Here is an 18,755-nt window from a genome sequence, read left to right as displayed (position 1 = left end):
CCTTTTTTTTTTATCAAATTTTACAGTCAATTATTCGTTTGTCCTCATGTGCTTCAACTCTTTTATCATTTTCTTTTTTATACAAATGAAGATGAATGGTTGAAGCTTTCTCAGAGAAGAGGATGTGAGGCAATGTGCAATTTGAGCACAAAAGAATTCACAATATGCTCTCATTGATTTGCAACAAATTTACACCACACCAACAAATGAAACATAAAAGACCAATCACTCTCACCCTCTAAACTTCACTTTCTGGGGATAAAGTAGGTGGCATAGGCCGAGGCCTTGTTGTTCACTGGGTCTGTAAGGTGGTCTGCCAAGTTCTCCAATGGTTCCTTTCCGGTCACCATGGTCTAGACGAAGAATCCAAACGTGGAAAACATAGCCAATCTGCCGTTCTTGATGTCCTTGAGCTAAAGTTCAGGGAACGCCTCTTAGTCATCAGCAAGACCCAATAGGTTGAAGTTGCCATCTGGGTAGAGTGGGTCAGTCACCTCACCTAGAGGCCCACCAGCAATACAGTAACTCCCAATAGCTCCCATCAAGAGAACTTGGCAAGCCCAGTTGGCCAAGATGCTTTGAGCTTGGATCAAGCTTGGGTTGCCCGAGTAGTCAAGTCCACCCTCGCTGAAAATCTGATCTCCGGCCTTGAACTACACGGCCTTATCGAACTTGACTCCTTTTCTTGCCAAAAGCTCAGGGAGAACACATCCAAAAGCTCCCATCATGGCCCATCTGCAGTGGATGACTCCGAGTTCACACTTCCCGGGAAAGTTCTTTGAGTCAGCAGGGAGTCCAGCAATGTCCCAGCCATAGTCACCAGGGAACTCTCCGGTCGAGGATGGAAGCTCACCAGAGAGTGGACCCAAGTACAAAACTCTGGCTGGACCGTACCATGGGCTTCCAGAGGCAGCAGGCTTGGTGGTATTCCTCATGAACAAGGTCATTGTTCTGGATTTCAGGGGCGGAAGGAGAGAACGTCGCAGCCTTTCCAGCGAATGATGGGGACGAGAGAGCTAAAGTTGTAGCTGCCATTGTATAATTGAATGTGATAAGCAGTGGACGAAAGCTCTTGTGAAGAGAGGTTGATAGGTGGTGTGGTAGTCGGGCTTGGCCAGGTGGGGCATTAATATTTTTCTACGGAACGGGTCAAAATAAAAGAACTGAAAGACCAGTTCGGTCTTCAGCTTCTTGGTCGGTCGAGAAAGCCTTAAAGAAAACACAGACTGGGCCTCCCCTCCCTTGCAGGGTTATGCTCCCTTAAAATAAAAAAATAAAAAAAAAGACCAGTTTGATTTTTTATCCAAAAAAAAAAAAAAGAAATATCAGTTTGATATTGAGGAAATTGAAATTATTCATTATCATAAACTATTACATGGTAACAACAAGATAAACATAATTCAATCCTACCATTACATTAGAATGCAATGGAGTCTGCAGTCATGCTTCTTCAAGACAGAAGAGTGGTGTATTCTTCATGAGGTTATGGCCTCATTTTCATAGTATTTTGCTTTCAGCTTCACAAGGAAAGACAAAACCTCGTTCATGTTGGGTCTGTCCTCAGGAATAGGGGAGGTACAAAGTAAGGCTAGTTTAAAGAGCTCTTCCACTCCTTCGATTTGTTCATTGGAAACATTCAAAGCTAGCACAGGGTCCAAAACTTGAAGGATCCCTTTGGTTCCACTACTAAGGGATTTCTCAACTAGTTGACGCAGACTGACTGGCAGTCCATCCTCTTCCAAGAGTCCAGTTGGTCTTTGTTTTGTTAGGAACTCCATGACTACTATGCCAAAGCTGAACACATCCACTTTAGTTGTGACATTCCTCATGTACGCGAATTCTGAATGAGAGCAGAGTAATGTTTCAGTAGTTCTGGTTTTAGAATCTGATAATGTTCATGCGAAACTTAGATACTGTCATTTATCGATGCAAATGAAAATCCATAGCCATTTAATTGTTTAAGCATGATCATTTGAATATCAATTGATCTGTTCAAGGTTATGAAGGAATTCCAGTGTTTGTTTGAATAGTTGAAACTAGATTACATGCAACGCAGGAGACCATAATTGTTAAAACTATCTTTCTCAAGATGCATATTGAAAATATTGCAAGATTAGAAAATTTTCTGACATATAGAGAAATGGAGACGTGCTTTAATAAGTTGGAGTGATTGAAGATTACCTGGTGCCAAGTAGCCAATCGTGCCTTCAAAAGCTGATGATGAGGAAAGGCTACTTCCATCATGGAGATGGACATCCAGCATGCGAGCTGTTCCAAAGTCACTAACATGTGCGACCCAATCTCCATCCAGAAGTATATTTGAAGGCTTCAAATCACAATGCACAATGGGGAAATCGTAACCAGAATGCAAGTAATCCAATGCACTAGCAACTGAAATGCAAAGATAAATTCTCTTAGACAATGTCCAGACTTGATGATCCATCACGGAACCATGTATGACACTCTCTAAACTTCCGTTCTCCATGTATTGAAGAATTACAGCCTTTAGTTTGTCACTCTCCCATGCATATCCAAGTACCTTTACCAGATTCCTGTGCCTTAAATGGCTCAAGTTTTTGACTTCTCTGTAAAAGCTCTTATCAGATTCTTTTGAGAACTGATGCAGATTTAATTTCTTTACAGCTATCAGCTGCCCATCTTCCAGTTGACCCTTGTATACAGTACTCAAACTGCTTGTTCCAATAATGTTATCTTCGCTAAAGGAACCAGTAGCGTTTTGTAATTCCACTTTATCGAACCTTTTTAGAACTGCTGCCGTAAATTCTGGTTCTGGATTTTCCAACTCGACTGGTTTACTCTTTTTGGCACGCCGCAGGAGGATTGAAACCGCTAGCACTAGGATTAGCAGTACAGAAACAGATCCAAGGATGGTGAGAATTATTATCCCCTTTCTCGAAAATCGATGCGAACTTCTCTTGCTGCATGACCTGAGAAATTTGTTTCCACAGAGAGCTGTATTTCCTACCAAACTTGACGAGTTGATAGTTTTGAATATGCCATTCTCAGGAACATGACCTTCAAGTTGGTTGAATGAAAGATTGAGATGTTTCAAGCTGGAACTATTGGCAAAGCTCTTGGGAATATTACCCCGAAGTTGATTCTGAGAAAGGTCTAGGGAGCTTAGATGCTTCAATTTTGCCAAGTTTTCCGGGATTTCGCCATCTAATTTATTTCTTGAAAGGCTCAAGCTTGTAAGCATATCCATTTGAGTAAAAACCTCAGCTGAAATGGGACCAGAAAATTTATTTCCTGAAAGATCAAGAGAAAACAAATTTCTGCAGCCTCCAAGTGTCGTAGGAATGACTCCTGAAAAATTATTGTTTGAGATGTCAATGGCTTGTACCATTTCCAGCGTACCCAGCTCATCTGGAATACTTCCTTCTAAGAAATTGTAGGAGAAGTTCAGATACAGCTGCATCATTTTTATCCCTGCAAGCATGGACTTGGGAATCGATCCTGTGAAATGATTGTGAGAGAGATCCAATGTTGAAAGTCGATATAAACGTTCCATGCTATTTGGAATGGACCCATTGAGCTTGTTGTTGTTGAGCCTGAGGTATGTAAGAAACTCAAGCTTTGAGGCAGCATCTGGAATGGAACCTGTTATCTTGTTGTGCTGCAAGTCTAGATAAGTTAGCTGCTTCAATCCATATATGTTCTCGGGTAACGCACCATCCAGAGCATTTTCACTCAATGAGAGCCCTTGAAGGAGAGAGAGATTTGATAATTCTGGTGGAATTGTGCCTGTGAAACCATTTCCAGCAAGGGTTAAGGTCATGAGTTGGCTTAAATTTCCAATCTCTGGTGGAATTGACCCTACAAATGAATTGAAGGAAGCTTTCAGAACCTGGAGATTGTAGAGTCTGCCAATATTTGGTTTTAACAATCCACTAAGACTGTTTTCTGCTATACTTAGAGTATGAAGATTTGAGCAGTTGAAGAGGTCATCTGGGATTTCACCTGACATCCTATTTGGCCCAATAGATAGAATTGTTAAATTCCGTAACTGCCCTAAACCTGATGGTATTTTCCCAGTTATCCTATTAAAACCCAAAGAAATATACAGAAGACGAGTACAATTGACAATACTAGAAGGAATGGATCCCTCGAGAAGATTGACATCCAAGCTCAAGTTCTTTAGATTGTAAAGCAATCCAACATTGGGTGGAAGTTCTCCTGTGAGAGAATTGTAGCTCATAGACAGATATGTCAAATTTGTCAAGTTGGTTATTGATGAAGGAATCACCCCCTTGAGCTTATTGGAATGAAGGGTCAGTACTTGTAATGAGCTCAAAGATCCAAGCTCATTTGGTACCGTTCCAATCAACTCATTTTCCGAGAGTCCTAAATGGGTTAATGATTTTAATTGGAATAAGGAAAGAGGAATTGTGGAATTCAACCTATTTTTATACAATCGTAGAGTTTGCAAATGAACCAAATTTCCAAGCTCATATGGAATGGCTCCCGTGAACTTGTTGCTGTAGAGTTCAAGGGCCACAAGCATTCTACAACGACCTAGTTGAGATGGAATTTCTCCCACAAGTGAGTTCTTGTACAGCTGAATATATTCTAAACTTGACAAATTCCCTATTTCAGGAGGTATTACTCCAGAAAGTTGGTTTACACTTAGGTCTAAAGCTTGCAAAGCTCCCAACATGCCAATGGAAACAGGTATTGAACCTTCCAAATTGTTGCCGTATGCTACCAAAATTTGAAGAGTAACTAATTTTCCTATGTCTTTTGGGATTGTCCCGGTGAGATTGTTAAAAATAATGCCAAGAGCTAACAAGGAAGTGCAATTGCAAATGCTATCAGGGATGCTTCCATTCAAAGAGTTATCACCTAAGTCCATTGACTGCAGATTTCTAAGGTTTCCTATTTCTGCTGGAATTGGACCCGACAGAGAATTGTAGTAAAGAGTTAGTTCAGTCAGCTGGGAGCATAGTCCTAGTTGAGGTGGAATATGACCTGAGAATGAATTTAAAGTTAAATCAAGAACCTGGAGGCTTGAAAGGTTTCCGATAAATGGTGATATCTCCCCCTTGAGCTGGTTATCAACCAAGGAGATTGAAATGACTTGACTCGTGGAAGGGTCACAGGTAATACCAGACCAGTTGCAGTGATGATTTGCCTTTGTCCAATCTGCAAGTGCTCCTAAAGGGTCATGAGTGACAGAACTTTTGAATGCCCGAAGGGCCTCTACTTCAACTTCCAAGCTTGATTCTGCATATTGTGCAGTAGCTAAAACAGAACAAAGTATGACTATGATTAAACTGACACATTTTGACACCATCGCTAGCTAGAGTAATAGTACTTTGAAGCTGGTCTGAAAGAAACTAATGAGAAATTTGGATCAATGACACGCTTATATGCAAGTTTCAACCAATCATTAACCCCGAAAAACCTCAACAACTTGACATCACAACATCATATCGTTAAACTAGTGGTAATGCCAGCCAAAGTGGGGATTAATACAGGTGGGACATAGTGAGGATAATGGTTTTTAGTGATGGTAGGCAATGAGAATCTAGAATGTGACGTGAAAAGTCGGGAATGTCCAACACTTCAATTATTAAACGTGTAGTTGAACGCTTGTGAATGTTGCCATATAGGTATGGGCAGTGTCAGCGTTAATGCAAGTTGAAAAAAAAAAGGGCCGAAAAAGGGAAAAGATGGATTCGGCTTTTTGGAGCCACTGACCAAGCCGGAATAGACTTCTGCACAGATTTGAGATCATTGCCGACATGTTTGTGGTCCTAGTTGTATAGTTTTACCTTCTCGTTGGGGATCTGGATAATATACCATTGGACAACAGAGCTTGTAATTAATGTGTACTAATACCATTATATTAGTGCTCAAATTAGCTTTTTTTTTTTAGTTAACGCAAGCGATTAAAGTCAGAGTTTGAATATAAAGTATTCATATTTGAATCTCCACTATTTTTTATTAGTAAATAATTTGTAAGTTTGAAAAATATAGAAAACTAAAAAATAATTTGTTAATTCGTTTATGAGTTTGCGATTTGCTCTAAGATATATGATAACCTATTTTACTTCTAAATTTTTGTTCATTGAAAAAACCTAGTTATTTTTTTAAATTATCGGTCCATCCTTAAATTTTCATATTTTTATATTTATTTGACTAAACAAGTATTATACGAATAAAATTTTTAAATTTATTTAAATATAATATAAATATAAAATTTTATTTTAAAAAATAAAATAATTAAAATTTATTTAATATTTTAACCTTTAATTTTTGTCGGAATTATTGAACTTTCAGGATTATTATCCATCATAAAACTGTGGAATATAAATATGTTAAGCAGAACTTTTTAAAAAAAGACAAATTACATATGAACTACTTGAAATAGAATGGATTTTGAGTCTTTGTTTACAATCTTTCAGAAAAACTTTAGAATTTTTTCTTCTTTCAGTAAATAAAAAAAAAAAAAGTCTCCACAGAATCATATTCAACATAATCATAATAACAAGTTGGACTATTAAGTGGTGATCATTGGACCTGTTTGATAATCTAGTAATCACGGATCTCTATGAACCGTAATTTTAGTGCATGAACCTTTGAACTTTATTCATTGGCATAGAAAGAAACATGAAGTTTTGATGGAATTATATAATTCAACCAAGAACAGGGGCACCATGGCCAGGCTGGCGCGAGGCATGACATACTTTTCTGGGTGGACGGAGGGATTATTCCAATAATAGTTGATGGATTGTTATGGACAGCTTGCTTTCCTTTTTCCTGATACAAAAACAGAAACAAGAAAAAGGAATTTGGCATATAAAACATGGTTTTTCTTGGTTTGGTACGATGGCTTAATGTTATATCATCATCATCTCAACAAAATCAGTCTTTATCATGTGGGAAGTTACCTGTCAGATTCAAACTCTCTGGACATTTTCGCTTCTTCCATATCCAATATGGTTCAGTCTTTCTGGAATGAATTCATTGGTTATAACTCATCAAACTGCAAATTAGGATTATTAATCATCAAGCAACGTCCTATACATGACCAATGGGATGTTAATTCAATATTAGTAATTGAAGATTTTGATTTCAAACTTCAAGTCGTGGTCCAAAATATATAAAAGAAATAGATTTATGACAAAATAAGTTAACCCACACCACATATTTCTTAATGCCTATATTTCAAATCATTTCATTTGGGTAAAATTTTTCTTAACCATTTAATCAAATACCTTTCTTGAAGAGTTAGTTAAATTTATTAAAGTTACCAGAAAAGGCTCGCGTGGTGCCAGGGATCATTTATTTATGGATTTTTTTTGTTATAAGTTATTTGGTTAAAATATATATATAATATAAAAAAAAAGTAAAATAAAATATCACATGTACATATTCGTCAATTTTTTTTCAATAAAATTATCTAATTGAAAAAAAAATTAAAAAAAATGTGATATACTTTTGATATCAAGTGAATTTTATAAAAAAAAAAATTAAAATATAAAAGAATATTTATAAAAAATGTAAAAAAGAAAAAGACAAAAACAATTGGTATAAGGTAGGTTCAATTCTTTAAAAGTTTTAAAAAAAATTTAAAATGTTAAAAAACAAAAAAAAATAAAAGAATGTCTCGTGGCACCCGAGTTGAGTTGAAAAAAAAAATATTTAATGATGAATTTTAAAAATATATAAAAAAATAATAAAAGAATAAAAGCTTGGTAAAATGAGCTCTATCAAAAAAAATTATTTATAAAAATTTTTTAAAAATTGAAAAAATAAAAAAAAAAACCTAAAAAAAGGGGGGCTTGAGGTGGTGGCACAATGTGGTGAGGGAATGGTGGGCCATATATGAGTAAAATTAAATGTATAAATTACTCTTTTATGCAAAAAAAAAAAAAAATGTTGATAAAAGTTATCTGTAGCAAGAAGTGAAAGCAATCAACTTGTTTCATTTAAAAAATATGCTACATGTACATCATCAAGCTGCTCATGGTTTTATGGAAAGCAGATTATCATTTTGATAGAATTAAAGATGTAAAATATTGACCTGTTTGTTATGCATAAAAATTTCTACTAATCAATGATTAATGTGGTTAATTAATCGTATAATTATATAAAAGCACTCCTTGTTTTTGTCCATCCACAATATCACCTGGCTTACCTTTTCAAAGTATTAGTTTTGTGCTTGCACATGATTTGTTATTTTATATTAAAAAAGTCAAATTTAAGAAAATAAGAAGAGATTATAGATATTGATATTTGAATTCAAATTTTGTCCAATAATACATTTTGAAAATAATAAATTAATTGAACTAAGCCTTAAATTTAAATGCAAATGAAATTTTAATATCCATCTTTATCACTCTAATATTAATATCCTCAGCATTACAGTCACTACACTGTTAAATGTGAACACTCTAATCCAAAATCTTCTAAAATTTACACAATTGATTGTGATTTGCAACTTAAAATAATAAAACCAAATTAAGGTTTGCAGTTTTGCATCTCTTCTAACCAAACCCATGTTCAATTGATTCTGGCATAACCCATGGTTTTTCTGACCAACTTGGAGTAGCCTCTTTTGGTTTTTTTTTTTTTTTTTTAATAAAAAATCCAAGATGGTTAAAATTAGTAAGGCGGTGACCAATTTGACCATCCTTCTTGACTGTGACCACACAGCCTGGCAAATATTTTTAGAATTAGAGAGGTTAAGGTTAGGAGTGTGGCAGAGAAAATGTTTGACCATTGTGATTTTCACCTATTCTTCCTTTTCATTTTACCAGTCATAAACCCGTCCAGCTACTTTGGTTTTTTATGTTTCTGGATTAAAGAAGATTTCAACTCTGAAATTAAATAGGGGTGAAATTTATCTTTTCAATAATCATATTTAACTTTTTTTTATGTTATAAATTGTTAAAATTTAAATCATGATGATTGAAATTACAAGTCCAACGCTTTATTTACAGCTTCTGTGATTATTAACAATCATACTAATAACTTGGATGAAAAACATTTCTATGACAAATTCAGGAATCATGGAAAAAAAAAAAAAAAAAAACCCAATGCTGTCTTATCTTTTGCCCTTACATATTCTCTTTTAAATTGACCATTAAGGCTTTAGGCGTTAACCATGATTTAACTCCCTCCTCCATAAGAAGATGATTGCTAGTGCCGGGAATATTTTGGCTACTTCCAACTGAAAATTAATATCCTAAAATGTTGTGGAAGCAGCAAATTACGGTCGGGCAAAAGATTTATTCACCCTATATATGTGAACATTCATCTTCATTCGCATTTACCAAGTTATCTTTCTTCACTGTCTTTTAATTATTTACTGCAACCGAACAGCAATGGCTAAATCAATTCTGTCGCTTCCCATTCTCTGTCTTCTGCTCCTTCTGTCATTTAACTCTGGTATCTTTTCCATTTTCTTGCGTTTTTTTCTTTTTGCGTCTAAACTTTCTCATACACATTGATGTATGCCAAACTATAGGATTGGATTCCTTTATGTGTTCTGCTACTTTTCAAATCAAGACTTGAAATGGTTTTTTTTTTTTTTTGTAAATAAAAAGTTGTAATAATCTTCTGTTCTATATATCTTTTTTAAGACGGCAAAATGTTGGAATTTTCCAAAATTTCCTCTTTCTTGAGTCCCAGAGGATGGTATGAATGAATAAAATAATGTGACACTCCATGATGCGTTTGTTTTCTTCCATAATTTTTTTCCCACAAGAAAATTGATCAAAGCTTTACATTTTGGTGCTTTTGTTTGCAAAGTACTTGATGTGGTTTTGATCAGAGCAGTTTCTCTTGTCAATGAAATCAACAATGTTTTGCACTTGAATTTGACTTGTTATGTTGCAAATTTATAACCATATTTAATGATTTTCTTGCTGTGTAACTATGCAGGAGGGCTGCTGAAGTTGGCCAATGGACAGGTAGAATCAATGCTAACTATGACATATTATTAATTTTCCATGAAAAACCCGTGTTCATTTGATAGTATTTTCTAGACAATCTCCTGTTTTAAACAGGGAAAAACATGGTGTGTTGCAAAACCTTCGTCCAATGATACAGCACTAGTTTCCAGCATAAACTTTGCCTGTTCTCAACTTGGGACCCTGGGATTCAGCTGCAACTTGATACAAGAAAATGGAATCTGCTACTACCCCAATACTATCATCAACCATGCATCTGTAGTCATGAATAATTACTACCAAGCCTTTGGCCGTCACATCTGGGACTGTGACTTTGGCGCCTCTGCTCTCATCACTGTATCTGATCCAAGTAAAAACTCTTTTCCTCTAGTAATTTTCTAATTTAGGTATATTTGGGAATTTCATGTTGAAACAAATCCTGTCTTATGTCAAATTTATTCATTTAATTTGTTTCTGTTCATAACTTTTTGCACTTATCTCTTTGCAGGCTATGGAAGCTGCCTGTATCCATCAGTGCTTTGATATGCAACATATATTTGAAAGGGTTTCTGGGCTTAGTTTATAATAAAATGTAGCCAAAGTCTTTATATTCCTTCCGTGTATTCTTTTCCGTCAATATATTTGTTTACCTGTAGCAGATTGAATTCCATAGCTGGTGCTTTGGGCTTTAATCTATATATGATACACAGTTCCATGAATGAAGCAATAGTTATATTTGATCACATATATGATAATTATATATGCTTTATAGTGCTTCTTTAGGTATTGAATCTTTTTTTTTTATTAGATGTTTGGGCTTAATAAAAAAGTTTTAGACAATGCACAATGATCAATTAGATTGTTTATTCAAATTAAGTATATACTCAATTATGCACATGAGCATTTAATTAAATAATTAATATATAAATTTTTTAATTCAAAAATCAAATCATTTAATTCTCAAATATATTAAAAAAGATAAATTCATGTAATTATAAAAATTTTTGAATAATTAATAATTCAAAACTATTTAATTGTAAAATTTTATAGTTGTAATTTTACTTTAGAAATAATCTTATAGTAATAATATCAATGGATTTTATTCAAATAAGAGAAATTCCATATGCTCAGTAAGGCAAAAGAAATTATATCATATCAAGCAAAAAAAAAAAAAAAGCAAATATAGGTTTTTTTGGTTTCTCTATTATGATTACTAATTCAATTTCCTTTTTAATCTTTTTTTAATAGAATTTCCTCTTTAATCTTTGATTAGACAAATAATAATACTAATAATAACAAAGGATTATGCAAAAAAGGCTTACCAAAAAGCAAATGACAGGCAGAGATGAAGAGTCGATTCCACGATATGGAAAAATTGTCAAACCTCGTGGGCCCCACTCCTTCCACCCTGTCACGCGTGCATCCAACGGTCACTTTCCTTTCCGCATTACACGGAAATGCCCCAAATCCAACGCCTCAAATCCCACCGCGTTTGACTCAGAACAGCACATATCCCAATAAACACAAAAATAAAAAATAAAAAATAATTGCTCAAACCAAAATTTTCACCAACCTCATTCCTGAATTAAACTCTGCAACTTTCTTCAGCGCAAATCTAGGGGTTTTTCTATCAGACCAGTTTTCCCTTTTTTTCTTCTAATTTTTGGCCGCTTCCAATCCTTCTATTTTTTCTTCGAGCTTTTATTCTGTAAGAATTATTATTTGGGGTTCTTTTCTCCATTTTTCTTTGCAATTTTTTTTTCTAGTTCTAATGAGAATTTTGTGATTTTTTTAAATAAAGTGATTTTCTTTTGATGGAAAGTGAGTTTTTTTTTTTTAATTACAGCTATATTTCTTTTTCTTTTTCATTTTCATTTCTCTAAGATTTTTATCTGCTAATAATTAGATCTTCCTTCTTTTTCTTTGCCGTTTCTGATTTTTAGTTCCTTTGGGCTTTAATTATCGTTGATCCTTTTATTTAGTTCATTTCTTTTTTCTTTTTTTATTGAAGCCTTGATATAAGTATTTCTGTTTGATTTAACTGCTTTTTCCATTTTTTTAATTAGTTTTAATTCCTTTTCTTTCCTTTTCATTTTTGCAGGCAAGAAGCTTGGATTTATTTTTCTATAATTACTTCGGGATTGAGTCAAAGATAAACAAAATGCCGAGGTCTTTCGTGAATTGTGTGCGCTTGGTGGTTTTCTTTCTTGTCATACTGTAATTTTTATTTGTTTTTGGTAAGTTTTGTAAATCTAAAAATTTATGAATTTAAATTCCATTTGTTTTAATTCAGATGATGGTTATTTGCTTGCCTTATAATTTTGCAGAAAATGAAAAGAAATTTTAATTTTAATGTGCATGTATCTGTTGGTTATTTTTATTAAAAGGAATTATTCTACTGCTGTAGGTGAATTTCAATTGAAATTGGAAGAGGATACATTTCATTCAACTTAGCGTTTGCAGATTGAAAAATTTTGGTTGGAGGTGTGAGAATGTACATTGCGATAACCATAAAGAGATATCGAGCATTTAAGGAGGTTGGGAAGATTACAATGAGCGTTGGTGTTATTGCATACTATCAACTAGTTCAAGTTTGTCAGGTAAATTTGATTTTTACCTGTTTCGGATTTCGTATATTGCCCTTGGATATGCATAAAAGTTGTCTCAAATAAATCTATGTGCCATGTCAGTTATGGTTTTATAATTTTATTGCTATTTTTGTGGTAGCATGATTATATTATGTTGAATTTGCCACTTGATTTTTAGTTTGTTAAGTGACTGATTTGAAAGTTTTGTCTCGTTAATGCACACAGGACATAGAAAATGCACTAAAACGTGCACAAGGACTAAGCACATGCGTGTACTTGTGGTTATTATAGTTGAAAAGAAAAAAAAATTATATGTAAATTTTTGAGAAATGCAAGACATTTATCATTTATCTTTTTCATTACTCTTTTCTGTTATGGATTTTCTGTTAGTTGAGAGCACATTGAATCTGTAGAAAACTTAATCAACTTCTGACCATTCTAATGGGCTTCCCTATGAAATAGAAGTGTAAATGTTACTTCAAAACATCAATCATGACTGAAGTTTTTCGTCATATGATTGAGTAATACCATGTAGAACAATGGACAAAGCATCTTTTTGTTTTTGGCTTCACATATTACTATGTGCATTTTTTATGGTTATAATGACTTAGTATATGCTATCGCAGGCTGAGTATTTCCGTCAGTTGCTTAAACCTGTTACGTAGTCTTGTAATACAAAACTCTTGGAAACCAGGATCTGGGAGAGTCTGCCATTTGGTTGTGTTATGCTTCAGGATGTGACAGAATGAAACATCTGATTGTTTTGAGGTAAATTTGGGACAGGCGGCTCTGTCATGTTGTGATGGTGATCCAGTAGTTTAGTCTATAGTCTTACCATAATTATATTCATAAGCCTTCTTCCAACTTAAAAGTTGAATAATTGCAAGTTCAAAGCCAAGAAGCAATCTTTTGTTGTGAACTTCTTGATTAAGTAGAAAATTCAATGCAGAGTGATCAACAGTTTTACCCCCAAAAAGCAGTGCCCCCACTTGCAGATCAAGTTTGTGATAATTACATGCATATCCCAGTTGCATCTGCTTTTGGTACTGCTTTTCCTCCATGTGCTAAGCCATTGCCACCCCTCCATGGCATTGAGTTTCAACCCTCAGAGGTTTGTCCCAAGAATTTCATTATTTTCAATCAGACTGATCGTAGAAATCAGATCATGTTCAATCCTGCTGTTGCAAATAAGTTTAATGGTCATGGATTAAATGTTTCTGCAACATACATGGATGGAAAGTATGAGAGAAAATATGTTAACGGGGAAAAAGAAACCTCATCTTCTCTGAAAGAGGATTCAGATGATATTGATGCACTGCTCAGCTCAGAAGAGGAGGAACAAGATTATGATGAGGAAGAAGTTAGCACAGCACGGACTTATGGAAATTATGAAAGCGACTCTGATTCTCAATCTGCTTATGGTTCAAAACCAAGAAAGAACGGCTCATGCTCATCTACTCTGAAGTCCTCTGGTAGTGGTGGCTGTTGTGACCCTGAAATTAAGCGACTTAAAATGAAGAAAATGATGAAGGTTTTAAGGGGAATTGTTCCTGGTGCTGATCAGTTGGATAATGTAGCTGTTCTTGATGAAGCTGTTAGGTATCTGAAGTCTCTCAAGGTTGAAGTAAAGAAGCATGGAGTTGGAAATTTTAAGTACAGGGATTGAACTCATATTGTGATAACCATTTTCTCATCTTCCAGAAGTTAAGTTTATTCTGTGTTGCGTACTCATCCTTCACCGCTCTCTCTCTGACGGTTTTCTGTCTACGGATAAATAAGACCGGTATTTAGAATTAATAATGTGTTGTAATTTCCAGTTATGCATGTATTACTGATGTGCCAGTGCACGAATTGCTGCTGAAACTTTTGAAGCTTATTGTTCGCTTGGAAGGAGAGAGAAGTTGGGATGGAGTTTGGCTGTGTAATATTACTACTAAGTATTTAGTTGCCATTATCTTTTGGCACAACTTGCTGCTTTGAATGTGAATGTAATGTACTTGAAAAAGATTCACTAGTAGTTTCTCCTCTGCCTGATTTCTGTATTTCACATACTCTATGTTTATTCCATGTTGAATAAATATTACTTGTTAAATCCCCGATGAGCACTGATCACCTTTTGTGAGCACCACTTGCTCAGGCTCATGTCTTTGTTTGATGTCCTTTATTCGCTTCTTTTTATATTCTCAATGGTTTTTCCTCCTCTTAGAATACTTGAGAATTAATTTGTTGGAAATCTGGAGACATGCTGTCAATACATTTATGTGGTGCCTGTTCCAGTTTGTATATATATTGTTATCAGTATCTGAGCGTGAAATGCACAAATCTGTCAGTCTTGATTCCTTTATACATAATATGCTTATTTATGTGCTGATATTTTAGGGACATGGGAGCTCATTGTCATGCATGCATGGTGCTTTTTTTTTTCCTTTCCCCAACAATCCCTGCTCTTGAGCCAGTAGGTAGTGGTGCTAGTGGCGCACCATCACGACCTTTTATCAGTTTTCCAACTCCTGCCAAGTTTTGTGCCTGTTGGACCCACTTCTTGTATCAACTTTGGTTAAGTTGGATTTCCTTCACCATCAATTTCAATCAATTGGTTTCCTCTTTTACATTTTGTTTATGCAGGTGGAGTGAAATCATGTCGAAACTCGAGGGAAGTCCCTCTTCTTTGACTTGAATACAAGTGTCATCAAAATAGACGCTAGGATTATACATTACCCTGCAAAAACAATTTGGAAGCCCACAGAGATGCAGAGGGATGGCCTTACGAAATTGGCCTCCCGCAGGAAAATTGGGTTCCAACAAAGCACGCCTCATGTCCAACGCTAGGGGTGGGGTTAGCCTATGACTTGGCTATAAATTTTGTAGCCAACAGTTGAATCTCTGTGAGGCTCCTTTTAGGGGAACAGGCTGGCTATTTTCAGCGAGTGATGCATAAAATCAACATTATAATCATTTTGCCTACATATAAATGTTAATTGCTTTTGCCCATTCGCCAACTAACTTAAATTTGATGGATTTCAACCATTAACGATGGAAAATAGAAGGCTGAGACAGGGATGTAATGGTTGGGTATGGGCAAGTAGAATTTTTTTTTCTTCATTTTTTATTTTAATATTTATATTTAATAAATATTTTAAATTTATTTTCGTTTTCATCATAATAAATATGGATAACCTTCATATTCGTAATTTTTTAAAAATAAAAAAATTAATCTTATTCACATTCAATTAAAAATTTTATTTTTTTGAAAGAAAATAAAAATAAAAATAAGCATTATATTAACATAATGAGAATGAAAATAAATATGATTTTAATTTTTTTATTAGATACGAAAATAAAAATAGATAATATAACATCTGTCCCATATCTGTATATAAATAAAGTAAATAGATTTTTAATTAAATAATATAAATTATTATTTTAAATTAATTAGTATTAATATATTTTTAAAATATATTAATAAATATTTATAACAATATTACATAAATATGTAAGATAAAAATAACAAAACTAAAAAATTAATTTTTATTTAAAAAATATTATAAATACAAAAATTATTCATATTTATTGAATACTTACAAGAATAGAAATAAAAATAAATTTAAAATATTTTATAGAATATAAAAATAAAAAGATTCTATCTTATATCTTAAAAATGATGTTAATTTTATTCATATCTAATAAGAAATTTGATTTTTTATCCGAATGAGAATAGAGATGAATATTATATTATTTGCATGAGGATGTGGATGTATATAATTTTAAATTTTTATTAAATATGAGAATAGAGACATGTAATATAGTACTCGTCTCGTATTCGTATTCTACATATATATTTATACATATTTAGTAAATAAATTTTTATTAAATAATATATATTATTATCTTAGATTAATTAAAGTTAATATAATTTTATTAAAAAAATATTAATATATATTTATAAAAAATTATCTAAATATATAAGATAAAATTTTAAAAAAATTAATTTTATTTTTTTAAAGCTATAGGTATAGAGAATCTTCATATTCATTGAATATTCACGGAAATAAAAATAAAAATAAATTTAAAATATCAAGTACAAAAATAAATATAATATAACAATTTAAATATAAAAATAAAAATACTTTATTTTACCCATATCCATTAACATATTTGTACCCTAGTCATATACATGCCGATTTAGTCCTTCACATAAGTTTTTGACAGTATGTTCCAAAGCATGAATGATATACTTCTATTGAAATGCTCGAAGTAGGGTAAACAAGTTAATTAATGGTGTAAATAATATATTAATATTTATAAATTATTTAAATTTGATTCGAATAAAATTTAAATGCAATTTGATTATTATCGAGTCAAATTTGAGTTCAAATAATTTGATTTATCGATCGAGTCGAATTCAAATATTTTTATACTTAACTTGAATAATTTATGAGCCTAATCGAGCTTTTATATTTAAATATATTTTTATTATTTTAATTAATAAAATATTTTGAACTCGAATTCAAATAAAAATAATCGAGTTTTTATCGAATATAATAATCAAACTTATTTTTATATATTAATTGAATATAATCAAATAAGTTCAAGTAATTTGATTTTTATCTTGAGTCAAATTTAAATTAAAAAAAAAAATTCAATCAAATTCGAATCGAGTTTCACACCTCAAATTTCAAATTTAATTTTAAAACTCAAATTTCAAATCGAATTCGAATATAAATTTAATATTATATCAACTCAAACTTAATCGATTATACCCTAAAATTAACTACCCATAAGCAACGTGGGACCAAGGAATCAAGGACTCCCGTTTGTAAGCCCACTTACCCGGCTCTTTCTTTACCTTGTGTTTTTTAAAATTTATCCATCATTTCATTATCATTATACTCCATGCATTACCATGCCTTTTTTTTTTTTTTTTTTTAAATCCAAATCTAGATTGGTTTGAGAAAGAATTAGAAATAGTTTAGTACGGTTGTTGTTAAAAAAATTTAAATTAAAAAATATATTTAAAAGTATAGTAAAAAATATAATTAAAAATTTAAATGTTTAATGTTTTTTAAAAAATATTATGAATAATTAAAATATTTAAAATATATAAGAAGTAAAGTATTAAAAATATAAAATAATAATAAATTTTTATCCCAAATATTTTTTCACCTTAAAATACATGAGTTTTTTTTTTTTTTTGTTTAAGTTGAAAATTCAAGTTTTTAAATTGAAAAATTTTAAAAAAATTTTGTTATTTAACATTAGGTATAAAGCTGCTTCATTGTCCCATTGAACAATTAAATCTTTCAACTATCCCCCAAAACAAACTCATCCTTTCATTTCTTTGTTTCTTCGGTTTTAATTTTACTCTTGAATTTGGGGCAGTGACTGGGAACTTTGTAGAATTATGGTCCTAGCATGGTTCCAACCTTAAACACAACAGGCAATTTGTTGTGGGTTGAGCGCATTTCGACCCGAACCGGCAACTTCGACCAGGAGATGTTGTGATCTTACGGTCCCCTGAGACTCCTAGAAGGATTGTCTGCAAACGGCTGATCGGAATGGAAGGTGATCAAGTCAACGACGTCGTCGAGCCCCAATACAGTGATAGATGCGAAACTATTGTGGTAGTATTTTTTTTGCTTTCCACTTTTCTATATTCAAAGAATCAAAATGTTCTCTTTGGTGTTTTTTTTTTTTTTTTTTTAAGTTATTATTCAGTATTTATTTATTTGCTTTTAGTTAGGTTCCTAAAGGGCGTGTTCGGGTAGGAGGAGATTACATCTATAATACAAAGGAATGGTACCGACCAACTTTGATCATTTTTTTGTTTGCAGTTATTGCCTCGAAGCTTTTGGACCTAAACCAAAATAATAATTTATTCCTACTATTAGTCTGTGTCCCCTATTTGAGTTGGCATTGGAACTCTTTGGTTTATGCAAGGACTTTGTGCACAAGACAAGTTTGTCAAAATGCCTCCTAGATTAGATAACATTGCTTTGTTGGGATGTGAGATGCTTTGAAGGCTTGTTTATTGACATGATCCCAATTAACAAATGACAGAGAATTTGAAATGTAAAGCCTGCTGCCCTTGCTTGAGTATACGAAATGATATGAAATTCCCTATAGCACACTTGTATATCTTCGGGATAACATATTTCTCCAATGATATGCCATAGTCCCATAAGGCATGACATTATGCAAAATAGGCAAAAATAAAAAGGGGGAAGAATAGAGAGAAAGAAGCTGGTAG

General features: G+C 33.0%; 3 protein-coding genes, 2 long non-coding RNA genes and 1 pseudogene across 8 annotated transcripts; 4 read left to right on the top strand and 2 right to left on the bottom strand.

Moving 5' to 3' along the window:
• Window positions 1-140: 140 nt before the first annotated feature.
• Window positions 141-1,035, bottom strand: LOC111274886 (chlorophyll a-b binding protein 21, chloroplastic-like; annotated as a pseudogene).
• A 79-nt stretch (window positions 1,036-1,114) lies between these two features.
• On the bottom strand, window positions 1,115-5,479 carry FLS2 (Leucine-rich receptor-like protein kinase family protein). Of its 2 annotated transcripts, XR_016334118.1 has the most exons (3): window positions 2,182-5,454; window positions 1,411-1,840; window positions 1,115-1,259 (listed from the first exon to the last, which is right to left on the bottom strand). XR_016334118.1 is itself a non-coding variant. In XM_022859866.2 (2 exons), the coding sequence occupies exons 1-2, from the start codon at window positions 5,312-5,314 to the stop codon at window positions 1,476-1,478; spliced, it is 3,498 nt and encodes a 1,165-aa protein (XP_022715601.2). In that variant the 5' UTR covers window positions 5,315-5,479; the 3' UTR covers window positions 1,293-1,475. The 2 variants fall into 2 exon arrangements, 1 of the variants encoding a protein (XP_022715601.2); XM_022859866.2 differs by lacking the exon at window positions 1,115-1,259 and having other exon boundaries at window positions 1,293-1,840; window positions 2,182-5,479.
• Window positions 5,480-8,867: 3,388 nt separating this feature from the next.
• LOC111318672 (major pollen allergen Ole e 10-like) lies at window positions 8,868-10,681 on the top strand. Of its 2 annotated transcripts, none has more exons than XM_022921547.2 (4): window positions 8,868-9,417; window positions 9,913-9,941; window positions 10,038-10,290; window positions 10,429-10,681. In XM_022921547.2, exons 1-4 carry the CDS (start codon window positions 9,354-9,356, stop codon window positions 10,461-10,463), a joined length of 381 nt encoding a protein of 126 aa, XP_022777282.1. In that variant the 5' UTR covers window positions 8,868-9,353; the 3' UTR covers window positions 10,464-10,681. The 2 variants fall into 2 exon arrangements, with proteins under 2 accessions (XP_022777282.1, XP_022777280.1); XM_022921545.2 differs by having other exon boundaries at window positions 9,057-9,417; window positions 10,017-10,290; window positions 10,429-10,680.
• Window positions 10,682-11,469: 788 nt separating this feature from the next.
• Window positions 11,470-12,340, top strand: LOC111274879 (uncharacterized). Its single transcript, XR_016334106.1, has 3 exons — window positions 11,470-11,628; window positions 12,022-12,157; window positions 12,328-12,340. It is a non-coding gene; the product is annotated as an uncharacterized LOC111274879 (long non-coding RNA).
• Window positions 12,341-13,169: 829 nt separating this feature from the next.
• Window positions 13,170-14,600, top strand: LOC149511298 (transcription factor bHLH144-like). The gene has a single exon (XM_089755254.1). It carries the CDS (start codon window positions 13,452-13,454, stop codon window positions 14,172-14,174), a length of 723 nt encoding a protein of 240 aa, XP_089611380.1. The 5' UTR covers window positions 13,170-13,451; the 3' UTR covers window positions 14,175-14,600.
• A 3,092-nt stretch (window positions 14,601-17,692) lies between these two features.
• On the top strand, window positions 17,693-18,603 carry LOC149511297 (uncharacterized). Of its 2 annotated transcripts, none has more exons than XR_016334154.1 (2): window positions 17,693-18,129; window positions 18,249-18,603. It is a non-coding gene; the product is annotated as an uncharacterized LOC149511297 (long non-coding RNA). The 2 variants fall into 2 exon arrangements; XR_016334155.1 differs by having other exon boundaries at window positions 18,245-18,603.
• The last annotated feature ends 152 nt before the right edge of the window (window positions 18,604-18,755 follow it).

The sequence above is a fragment of the Durio zibethinus genome, chromosome 26, assembly GCF_047325235.1.
Source record: "Durio zibethinus cultivar Kanyao isolate XHJ-2024 chromosome 26, ASM4732523v1, whole genome shotgun sequence".
Lineage (NCBI taxonomy): Eukaryota > Viridiplantae > Streptophyta > Magnoliopsida > Malvales > Malvaceae > Durio > Durio zibethinus.
Note: the sequence above shows the minus strand (reverse complement) of the source record. Positions and strands in the feature narration are given on the sequence as shown.

Coding starts and splice junctions, on each gene's coding strand:
- FLS2 (XM_022859866.2), bottom strand. CDS start 5,314: ATGGTGTCAAAATGTGTCAGTTTAATCATAGTCATACTTTGTTCTGTT. Junction 1,841..2,181: donor GATTGGCTACTTGGCACCAG/GTAATCTTCAAT, acceptor GCTCTCATTCAG/AATTCGCGTACATGAGGAAT.
- LOC111318672 (XM_022921545.2), top strand. CDS start 9,354: ATGGCTAAATCAATTCTGTCGCTTCCCATTCTCTGTCTTCTGCTCCTT. Junction 9,942..10,016: donor TGAAGTTGGCCAATGGACAG/GTAGAATCAATG, acceptor AGTATTTTCTAG/ACAATCTCCTGTTTTAAACA. Junction 10,291..10,428: donor CATCACTGTATCTGATCCAA/GTAAAAACTCTT, acceptor ATCTCTTTGCAG/GCTATGGAAGCTGCCTGTAT.
- LOC149511298 (XM_089755254.1), top strand. CDS start 13,452: ATGCAGAGTGATCAACAGTTTTACCCCCAAAAAGCAGTGCCCCCACTT.